The sequence below is a fragment of the Lepidochelys olivacea genome (genome assembly GCF_965140295.1).
Source record: "Lepidochelys olivacea isolate rLepOli2 genome assembly, chromosome: 6".
NCBI classification, from domain to species: domain Eukaryota; kingdom Metazoa; phylum Chordata; order Testudines; family Cheloniidae; genus Lepidochelys; species Lepidochelys olivacea.
This window is the reverse complement of record NC_140416.1, coordinates 123665175-123677243: the sequence shown is the minus strand read 5'-3', so window position 1 is coordinate 123677243 and position 12069 is coordinate 123665175. Positions and strand designations below refer to the sequence as shown.

Sequence of the window (12069 nt, the reverse complement as noted above, 5' to 3'; positions counted from 1 at the left end):
ATGTACCCAGTCAATATAAGGATAGTTGAAATCCCCCATTATTACTGAGTTTTTTATTTTTATAGCCACTCTAATCTCCCTAAGCATTTCACAGTCACTATCGCCATCCTGGTCACGTGGTCGGTAGTACATCCCGACTGCAATATTCTTACTATTAGAGCATGGAATTACTATCCACAGAGATTCTATGGTACAGTTTGGTTCATTTAAGATTTTTACTTCATTTGATTCTACACTCTTTCACATATAGTGCCACATCCCCACCAGCACAACCTGTTCTGTCCTTCCCGATATATTTTATACCCCTGGTATTACTGTGTCCCATTGTTTTATCTTCATTCCACCAAGTTTGTGTGATGCCTATTGTATCGATATCCTAACTTAATACAAGGCACTCTAGTTCACCCATCTTATCATTTAGACTTTCAGCATTTGTATATAAGCACTTTAAATACTATTTACTTTTTAGGTGTCTGCCATTACATGATGTAATTGAATGGGACACTTTTTGATTTGACTGTTTCTCATCAGACCCTACCCATATTTTATCATCTTCCATCCTCTCCTCTTTACTAGGACATAGAGAATCTCCTTAATAGATCCTCCCCTAAGGGATGTCTCTGTCCAAACCACATGCCCCTCCGCACCTGTCAGTTTTCCCCCAGCGCTTAGTTTAAAAACCACTCTATGATCTTTTTAAGTGCCAGCAATCTGGTTCCATTTTGGTTGCAGTTAAATGCTCTAGTTAGGAAGCTTTCTGTGAATATCAGAAAAGAAATAGATTCCTGATAACATTTAAAAATAAATTCAGTATCAATGGGAGTTTTCAACTACAGCTCCAAACAGCTGTATACTACAACGCATTTATTATGAATGCATTAATAATGGGATTTGTGGAGGGGCCTGACTGAGCTAGGCCCCCAACTGTCACTGAAAATCAATGAGATTTAGGTACCTAACTCCCACAGTCTCCTTTGAAAATCAGGGCCTAAAACGTTAAATTGATGTTATATTAAAGCACTGATAACTTGGAAAATAATCTCAGTACTGCAAGATTTTATTCCAGAAAGGGGTGACTATCAGTAGGAATGGGAGCTCTGCAGTCATAATGATGCACACCAGCAAATTCTCTTAGAGGACTTGGACCTTAGTTTTAGAGTGTGCTTCTTAACAAGACACCTTCCTTACAAAGGTCAGAGGGGAGACTTTGAAATACACAGGATCATTCATAGAATCCAAGGCCTGAAGGGACCATAGTGATCAACAGGTCTGACCTCTTATATAACACCAGCCATAGCACTTCCCCAAAATAATTCCTAGAGCAGATCTTTTAGAAAAACATCCAATCTCGATTTAAAAATTGTCAGGGATGGAGAATCTACCACAACCCTTGGTAAGCTGTTCCAACGGTTAATTACTCTCACTTATTTATGCCTTATTTTCAGTCTGAATTTGTGTAGCTTCAACTTCCAGCCATTGGATCCTTTTTCTGCTAGACTGAAAAGCCCATTATTAAATATTGTTCCCCATGTAAGAACTTACAGACTGTACTCAAGTCACCCTTTAATCTTCACTTTGTTAGGCTAAATAGACTCAAGCACTATAAAACATGTTTTCTAATCCTTTCATCATTTTCATGGCCCTTTTCTGAATCCTCTCCAATTTATCAACATCCTTCTTGAATTGTGGGCACCAGAACGGGACACAATATTCCAGCAACAATTGCACCAGTGCCAAATACAGCAGTAACATAACCTCTCTACTTCTACTGGAGAGTCCCGTATATACGGGCAAGAACTACATTAGCCCAACTGTGGATACAGACTAACATGGCTACACCTCTGATCCTTGGTAATTAGCCCTTTTGCTACAGCATCACACTGGGAGTGCTGATTGTTCACAACAATCCCCAAATCTTTTTCAGTCACTGCTTCCCAGGATATAGGCTGGGGGACTCTAAGTATGGACTATATTCTTTGTTCCGAGATATATACATTTAGCCATATTAAAACACATACTGTATACTTGCACCCAGTTTATCAAGTGATCCAGCTCACTCTGTATCAGTGACCAGTCCTCTTCGTTATTTACCACTCTCCCAATTTTTCTGTCATGTGCAAACTTTATCAGTGATGATTTTATGTCCAGGTCATTAATAAAATTAAATGTTAAATAGCATAGAGTCAAGAAGCAATCCCTGCAGAATCTCCCCACTAGAAACACATCCATTTCATGATGATTCCCCATTTACAATTATATTTTGAGATCCATCAGCCAACTTTAAATCCATTTAAAAAATATAAAATTAAGATGGCTCACATTAATTTTTAATCAAAATGTCATGCAGTAACAAGCCAAATGCCTTACAGAAGTCTAAGTATATTACATTAACTCTATTACCTTTACCAACCAAACTTGTAATCTTATAAAAGAAATTACTTATCTATTTTCCATAAAGTCCCATTGATTGGCATTATTTATATTATCCTCCTTTTATTCTTTATTAATCAAGTCCTATCAAGCCACTCCTTTGTCTTGCCTAATAGAACTGCTAGTGAAGGAGCTTCAAAAACTGTTTAAAAAGTGATATTGTGGTCAAATTTAGCTCTAGATTTAGCGGGAGGTGGGGTTTAAAGAATCTTTTACTAAACATAAAGAGCCTTGTCAATTTAAAAGAACACACTTCTCTTTGAAATGTTTTACTTATTGAAAGTAACACTTAAGATTGTTATAACTGAAATCAGCATGCTGGAAACCTTTATTTAAATCTTCTATTTTAATCTTGTTTTGCATTTGTACTTCAATTATTTTCCTAAAGAAAGGTGGATACTCATTGGTAGATATAATTTTGTATTGTTTGCTTACCAGAAGGATACACTGCCTCTCTATTCATTTAAACAATTATATAGTTTAACACACATTTATTCAAATTCTTGATTTTTAACATTTGTTTATGTTAGAAAATGGTGAACATTTATTCCTAGATAATTTATTTATGATTCGTATCAAGCTGCATGTGGATGGAATTCAAATAAAACGCACAAAATATTTAAAATTGTTTAAATAAAATTACCTTAAGTGTGCTGATATGTAAGAAAAATGTTTATCAAAACATATGTTGCATTTAAAACTAACTGATATATTAAGCAAAGGAAATATCTTTTGTTAGTGAATTTTACTGATTGTTTCTGGTCACGATGTCCTGCTAGCTCTAAAAGATCTAAGATCTCTTTCTCTCACAGCTTATTTTTATTCAACAACAGGAAGAGAAAAACAAGCTTTCCTGCTTTTTCAGCTTTGAATGAACTAGTAATAGATATGAACTTGATCAATAAACTGAAATGAAGAAAATATTCTCTTTACACCTGCCAAAGTGGCTATTGCTGTCAAAAGTTGGCTTAGCACTTCAGTAAACTCTGGTTCCATGCAATTAGCCAGGGACTTCCACCAGTTCAGTGGTTTGACTGTCTTTAAAACGCCAACAGCAAATATGTACTGTTGATTTTTTTTATTTAAATTATTTATTAATAGATTTAGGCCTTAAAGTCAGAATTTTAAATTTTAAACAGAATTATTTAAGAAAAATGTATTTACATAAAAAAATCCAGGTTTTAATTTTTATCCATTTTTTTCAATTATCATTTTTATCCCCCTTGACAGCTTCTTTTGGGACCAACAAAGTTTTAATGCATTTGCATTTAGTTTCAGTGGAAGCTTTTAAAAAAAAAACCAAACACTCTGCTTTAAGTATTTGGAACCCAAGCCTGGCAGAATTCCAAAAGCTGTCTGTTTTCATAGTTTAAAGTGAAATAAGTTCAATATGTAAACAGCACAGTGAAACATTACAGTTTTAAAATGTTCTGTTTTAAACACCTTCATTGCTATGGTTTTAAACCTGACATTGCCCCTTAATATCTTGTCTGGGATTACAATAATTGGAACACTGATACAATTTTACTTTGACTCATTGACATTTCATGCTTATTAAACAAATGCACAACACAATAGAATTGCTTCATATTAAGGGTGAGTACTCCAGACCAGGAACTTTCCCCGGAGGGGCTGGGGGGGGGAATCCTTTACAAAAATTCACACATTCTCTCTCGTTTAGAGAAATTCATATACCAGTTCTGTTTCCTCATAACAAAACCAAGTCTATAGCAGTAAATTGGCAACAACAGCATTAACCGACTACAGACTGTATCAATATTTTTTGTTTTAGGATCCCAAGAAGAAAATTTCAACTTAACGAAATTTGAAATTAAAATACATCCTATCCTTCTGGATCAAGCTGGTAAAGCTGCACCATATATGTCATTTTCATCCAGGGGGAGGGGACAGAGGTTTATCATCTTTAAGTGTAATCCTGAAACTGGAGAGATACAGAAAGAACAACATGCATGGAGAGATGCTGCATGCTTTAAACCCCTGGCAAGCATCTGGGGGTGGAAGCTGGGCAGCGTGGCACACTCCAAACTTCTGACTGACCCAAAGAGGAAATTCAGGGGCAAAGAGCAAAGCACCCAGGATTCTTACTACAGACAAGAGGTCAGCCACAGGAGCATTTATCTGAGTTTGGTGGCCTTTGATAATGAGAAACACCACCCCAGATATACACAAGAGGCGAAGGATGTGCATCCCACATTTACATAGTCTACTGATCTGATGCCACTCTTAAAACTGCTTTTGGAAAAAAGAAACAGTCTCCCCTTCCTTCCTTAAAACACACACAAGCATCTCTCTAATTACGATGATTCATTATTTGTATGGTAGTATCTACGGATGCCAATCCTAGACCAGAACCCCATTGTGCTAGGCACTACACAAACTCCTATCCAAATGACAGACCCCTCCCCAAGAAAGTTACAATTAAAGCAGTTTCCCATATACAGCTTCTTTCCCATTTATGCACTGGGGCAATTGTGGGAGTACATAGTGGATAGGTAGATGCATATGTGGTGGAGAGTATATAGGAGATGGGTAGACCTGTAGAGCAGGGTAGATGGGGGGTGTAAAGCAGCTGGCTGGCTGGTGTGCACGTAATGGATGGGTAGGTGTGGATATGGTGGTGGGGTGTACAGGGATGTCTGGATGTATTATAAGTGGAGGGCCAGTAGGTGGGGGGTACACTAGGGAGGAGGATGAGGGGACAGGGACATGGTGGGGCTACACCAGGGATTGGGGGAGGGGACATAGTGGGAGGAAGTGCAAAGGCGTGTGGATGTGATAGGTGATGTAGAGGGGATTTAGACATGGTGGGGGGGTGCAGAGGGGATGTGGTGGAGGTGTACAGAGAATGTGTTGAGGGGTGTACCAGGGATGAGGGTGCACAGCAGATATGGTGAGGGGTGTAGCGGGGATGCGGTGGGAGGTGCAGGGGGGATGCGGCTGCACAGGGGACGAGGTGAGGGGTGTAGTGGGGATGAGGTAGGAGGTGCACAGGGGATGCGGTCGGGGCATGCACAGCAGATGTACACAGGATGGGGGCACGCGGGGGTAAGTGCCTGCAGAGGGTAGCGGAGGAGGGAGGTGCACAAGGGATGAGGTGAGGGTTGTAGCAGGGATGAGGTGGGCAGTGCACAGGGGATGTGGCCAGGGGATGTACATGGGGTGGGGGCACGCAGGGGATAGCGGAGGATGAGGGTACACAGGGGTTGCGGTCGGGATAGTGGGGGTGCAGCGGGGATGGAGGTGAGGAGTGTAGTAAGGATGCAGTCAGGGGGTGCACAGCAGATGTACACAGGATGGGGGTGTGCAGGGGGTAAGTGTCTATGGGGGGTAGTGGAGGATAGAGGTGCCCAGGGGATGCAGTTGGGGAGGCGGTAGCGGGGATGTACACAGGATGTGGGTGCGCAGGGGACAGCAGAGAATGGAGGCGAGCGGGGGACAGCAGAGACTGGAGGCGCGCACAGGGGAGGAGGGGAGTAAACAGGGGAGAAGGGTGCACAGGCGATGACGGGAGTGCACGGGGTGGAGGGGGGCGCACAGGCGAGGTGGGGGAGGGGGCGTGCACAGGGGAGGGGGGCGCACAGGCGATGAAGAGAGTGCACGGGGGGAGGGGGGAGTACACAGGGGAGGGGGGAGTACACAGGGGAGGAGAAGGGTAAACGGGGAGGGGGGCGCACAGGCGACGAAGGGGGAGCGAGGTGCAGGGGGCGGAGAGGAGGGGCGCGCACAGGAGGGGGGCCCGCGGGGGGCAGCGGAGGCCCGAGCCGAGCCCCGCCGAGCCCCGCCAGCCCGCCCCGCAGCCGGCGGCCGGCCTGACCTTGCGCAGCGCGGGCACGAAGAGCCCCCGCCATTTGGGGCCGTTCTCCTCGCTGAAGAACTCGTAGGGCTGCGGCGGCGGCTGCATGGCCCCGGCGGTGGCTGCCCCGCATCGGGGGCGGCGGGGCCCGGACGGCGGCGCGCGGGCGCGGCTAGGGCGCGGGGCGGGGCGGCGCGGCAGGGACAGGCCGGCCCGGGCCCGGAGGCGGCCGCCGCTTGCCCTCGGCTCGGCCCGGCCGGCGCTGGCCGCTCCTCATGCGGGCCGGGCTCCGCGGGCCGCGCTGCGCAGGCAGGGGGCGGCGCTCTGCCCCCGCCCGGCCAGCGATCACATCCGGAGGGGCCGGGGCTGGGCTCCCGGCCGGGTGCGGGGGGGGGCGGGCGGCTGCCGGCCCCGCTGCCTGGGCCCGGCCACTCGCGCGACCTCGCTCTGCCCGCCGGGGCCGCCTCACGCCGCCCTTCCCTCCCTCCGGCGCGGCACTGCGCAGGCGCGCGCCCCCCAGCCCGCGTGCCCGCGGCGCCCCCTAGCGGCCCGCGCGCCGCCCGCCCGCGGCCCCCAGGCCCGGCTCCTCAGCCGCGAGAGCCGGGCAGGCCGGCGCATCCCGCGGGTGGAGCGTTCCCCGGGCCGGGGGGGTGGAAAGCAAACCTAGCGGTTGCCCCTCCGCGCGTGAGAATGTAGGGCAGCGGTTCCCAAATTTTAAACCGCCTCTGAACCCCTTTCACTAAAATGTCCAGTCTCGCGACCCCCCCCCTCCTAAAAATGAATATTTCCCGGGATGTTCTCCTGTCCCGGAGAATAAACGATAAAAGCAGTGATCTCCGGAAATATAAAATGTGTTTTGTATGACGTGCTTATGACACACTGTTCATTATTATTGATCATTACAGTGTATTTAGTACATTAGGAAAACAGCAACACTCTTCCAAGAGCTCGCTTTCGCCGCTTGTATCACTTCGAAGAAGCCGGTTATAAGACCAGGCTCCTGTGGGCCATCAAGGAGTATCAGATGTGAGACAGCATGAAGGGATTGAAGAAGCCAACTCAAATCGTTCCTCCTACACACGCATTCAGGGCCTTGAGCAGTCCAGGCAAACCACGCACGTTACAACAAAGCTTAAACTTGTTCTTCATAATAATTTTAAAAACAAGACTAGCTGCCTATTTAATTTTAAAGGCAGCAAAAATATCCACCTCCCTTTCCATTTCTTATAAGGAGTCTTGAAGTTTAAATCTCCTCAGCGTGATAGATATGCTCGCGTTGATCTGCTGAGCTCTTGGAAGTCCAGGGGCTCCGGGCTGCTGGCCCCGTGCTGCCTGGGGTCCCTAGGGACAGCTCTGTCCGCCATTAGGGAATTTTTGTCCCTAAAACCCCCGGTAACATTTTGCGAACCCCAGTTTGGGAACCACTGATTTAGGGTAAGTTGGCCATTAGAAAATACAATCCATCAGGGAAGTATTTCAGTTACTTTCCTGACTGTGCTTCTCATCCACACTCCAGCTCCTCTCTCCTGGTATAGCTGATGTCTGGTGATGTGTTCTAGGTAGACGTCCCTCAGCCACCTGATGGCGTCCAACACCATAAGTTGCCGCATCAGCCGAGCGTAGGGTTGACCAATTCCGCATTCCCACAACACTTGCTCGTTACTGGGGTCCCATGCGCCCAGGGCTCCGACGATCAGTTTGTGTCTGAACCCAGTAACCCTTAGCTGGAAAGTCAGTCCCAGTTGTGCCCTACTGCAACGGATCCTGATTCCTGTCCTGTATCAGCTGAGCCCGAGTCTCAGCTAGCAACCCAGGCCAAGACTGACAAGTCAGATTCCCCGGATGGAAAATGGGCATTTAAGTACCTATCCTTACAATTATTTATTATTATTGTGCTACACTGCCGTTATGGCTTCAGTTCTGGGTGCCCCATGGCTGCAGCCTTTGGAGGTGAACGTGAGCTAGGAGCCCTTCCAAGTATCCAGCCCCACCTCTCTCAGCCCACCCTGTTTGTTCGGCCTGTACATGTTTCCAAAATGGCAGCCGCTCTGCCTGTGCAATCGGCCTCTGCGACATGCTAAAGCCATGGCTAGCAACCGCTCAAAGGACCACGGCATGGAGAGCACTTGCCCACATGCCTACTGTCAGTAATGAGCTGCCAAAATCTTAATAACGGGTTCCCTTCTCACCCCACGAGGGGGTCGTTGCCCACCCTTGCCCCCCGGGACTCCTGCCCCATCCAACGCCCCCGCGTTCCTTGATGCCCCCCCCAGGACCCCTGCCCCATCCACCCCCCACCCATGAAAAAAACATGAAAAAATGGGTGTTTATAGATAAGCTATTACCAACAGGAGAGTGGGTTTGTGTGTGGGGGAGGGAGGCTGGGGAGAAAATCTGGATTTGTGCTGGAAATGGCCCACCTTGATTATCATACACATTGTAAGGAGAGTGATCACTTTACATAAGCTATTACCAGCAGGAGAGTGGGGTGGGGGGAGAGAAAACCTTTTGTAGTGATAAACACCCATTTTTTCATGGTTTGTGTGCATGAAAACATCTTCTGTATTTTCCACAGTATGCATCCAATGAAGTGAGCTGTAGCTCATGAAAGCTTATGCTCAAATAAATTGTTTTGTCTCCAAGGTGCCACAAGTACTCCTTTTCTTTTTGATTAGCATGTTGCTCAGACTGTAAATAGATGGTCGCTGTGAAGTGTACAATACTCCCTCTACACATAGCCAGACAGGTAGATAAGCATCTCCTGCCTGAACGAAATCTGCTTATCACCTTCTTACCAGCCCCCAACTCACAGACACTAAGAACATAATTTTCAGTATATGTACATAACTCCTTACATATTATCCATGCAGACATTTCACAATTATTATGATGACCAGTGTGACACAGGCTTTACATGACACTCTTTGGCAAACTAGTATGTATATACCAGACTGTGGGATCCTTGTAACCCTTATCTAGCCCTGTGCCTTCCGCCTGTTGGATCAGGATCACACCTCCCTCAACCCAAAATTGTTCTATTTGCCGTGTTCTTACTGTTCAACTTACAGTTTTGTTTTGCATTGTTGCTTCAATGAAAGGTTTGTCTATAGTTGTTCGCTTAGCACATTGTTTAGCTAAATGTAAATTTGCATATATGAAACTATTATTATTTTTCCATTGGCTCCATACAAAACTTTACTTTTAGCTTTTTATTGTTTTTCCATAATAAGAACAGTTTATAAAGCATCAGTTATGAGTGATCAGTGCATTTATCTCAGCCATTCCTTTAAATAAAGCTGAAAACGTTCATAGGGTTCACAAAAGTACAGAGGGAATGTTCCATTTTCTACCCAGTACCCCAGTGCTCACCCTGTATCTTTCCCAACTCCCTTTCCATGGGCTAACAGCTGCACATATTCAGGCCTAAGATTCAAAATACGAACAATGGACCCCCCTGAGCACATTCCCACTGTTTTCTGTGGGACTCCTTCTGGCTGCTCGAAGCAGCAAGCAAGCCTCTGCCGGCCACTTATCATTAAGGCTTTCTCCCCTGCTCTCGCAAACATTGTGCAGAACACAACATGTAGTTATAACGGTCAGAATGTTTGTTTCTGCTGCTTCCCACCTTTTCCCTAAACAGTGCCATCTGCCTTTCAAACGGCCAAATGCAACCAGCATTCTGCAACTACTCAGGCAGAGGCGATGCATGGGGGGAGGCATGCAGGGTCACATCCTCCCCCTGCCAGATTGCTCGGTTACATGAAGTGGCTGGGCCCCTCCCTGCAGAGCAGCTGAGCCACGAGCTGCGCCAGGCAGGGAGAGGCAGAAGCAGAGGAGCAGCTGGGAGCTGCACAGAGAGGCTGCTGCTTTCTGGGAGCGGGGGTTGCTGGAGGGAGGGCATGGCTCAAGCTGTTCCAGGGTTGGGCTCCCGCACCAGCACCAGGCACAGGTCGTCAATGCCCTCAGGCAACAGTTTAAATGTTCCTTCCTTCTGTCCAAGTGGGCTGTGTATGGCTTCGTAGGCCAGGGCGTCAGAGGATAAGCCAGGACTCCCAGAATAAGCAGACCGACGTCCACACCATTAATGTCCACAGTGGTCTTGAGGGCAAACAGTTCTTTGTCCATTATTCTAAAAAGAACTGAGTTCCGAAAGATCCTAGCACTGTAGACCCCTCCCGACCACTCTGCATTTATGTCTGTTAATCTGCCACAGTGGCCGACCAGTCATTGGAGCACCCGGGAGAAATACCCCTTTCTGTTTATGAGTTCTGCACCTGGGTGGGGATGTGAGAATGATAGGCACATGGGGTCCATCAATAGCCCCCAAGTGGTTTGGGAACCCCTGGCATGCAAATCTATCAATAATCTCCTGAGCACTATGCATTTTGACAACTCAGTTGGACAGCACCTTATCAGTGGCATAGCAGACCTGCATGACAGCGGGCCCCCAACGGTTGATGGCCCCACAACAAATTGGTTAGTTATGGACCCGTAGCATTCTGTGGTGACCAGCTTCCAGATGGCAATGGTGACCCTGTTATTCCATCGGTATGGGGCACTGCACGTTGGTACGCTGTCATGGCAGCTCCAGCGTCCGTTCTGCACAGATCTCAAAAAAGGTAACCCTCCCCATCCTAAAGTTCTCTTGCCATTGCTGGTCGTCCTATGTCTGCAAAACCGTCCTCTCCCACCACTGCTTTCCTGGGTCCGGAATCGGTGCTGAATGCTGAGCAGGTGATCCTGGAACTGGGCCTCTTGTTCCAACAGCTCAACATCGTCCCCTTCCTTCTGGCTGCCACCGCTTCAGAGTATTCTCCTGCCACCGCAGGAGCTGCAGCTGCTGGCCTAGGACATTTTCCTGCTTCTGCACAATCCACGTCATCTGCTCAGTGGTGTGCCGGATGAAGACCAGCATCAAATTCGTCCAGCTTTGACTACTGTAACATAGCCCAAGCAGCCGGTGCTTATTCACACTCCTCACCATAGCGCTGCGGAGCAGTTGGGTCCATGACGGCCAACAGCCATTCAAAAACGGCACAAGCTCACCCCAAAGGGAAACGTATGGGACAGAGATGGTGGAAATGTTGGATCATATTAAAGAAGTTCTGTATTAAAATCACAAATGAGTTTGATTCCCCATAGTTTAAATTCCAGGGTATTACTAATTAAGAGGTCTCTTGGTTTTTGGTACTGTTTCTCTCCCTCTCTGTGTGAAACTTGCAAGGTACTAATTGTGTTAGTACATTCTAAGACAGAGTCTGTTCTCAAAGCAATACTTCGTAACAACAGAAACAGCACACAGAGACTCCCTGCCCTTTTGTCGTATTTATCTTGCTTTGTTAACAATTGTGATTAAAATAGAGATAGAGGATGTATGTGGATGGATGCTTGGTGAGGATAATAACTGAATGATCAGGGAGGTGCCAGCCTTAGAATCCAGTGTCCATTGGCCGAAGAAGGCGTCAAGTGGAAACAACCAGAAGACCCCCGGAGGGAAGACTGGAATCCACCCAACAGCCTCAAGGATGGGAGAACCGAAAAACAACATGGTGCCGTCAGGAATGTGCCATCTGCTGATTGATTCAGCAACAGCATGATGAAGCAATTCCCATAGACTGGCGTAGGAATAAATTCCTATAAAAATGGACTCTAGAAAGTGAGAACTTTGGGGTCTGATTCTGCAAACCAACTTCCAGGAGTGTCAGATGAGCATCTGACAAGGCCCTGCCCCCTCCTCGTGTCCAGGCCACCTGGCCAGTGGCTTGGCATGAGCAACTCTAAGGCTGGTAACTATGATAACAACCTTGCAGAACCTGTGTGCGTGT

At 47.0% G+C, this 12069-nt stretch overlaps 1 protein-coding gene across 1 annotated transcript in view; it reads right to left on the bottom strand.

Moving 5' to 3' along the window:
- The window catches only part of SOS2 (SOS Ras/Rho guanine nucleotide exchange factor 2), a 107838-nt gene extending 101421 nt beyond the window's left edge, over nt 1-6417 (bottom strand). The window contains exon 1 of the mRNA XM_084632645.1: nt 6266-6417. Coding sequence (XP_084488771.1) covers nt 6266-6352 — 87 coding nt within the window. The 5' untranslated portion in view covers nt 6353-6417. The remainder of the gene's footprint in view (nt 1-6265) is intronic.
- Nucleotides 6418-12069: the final 5652 nt, after the last annotated feature.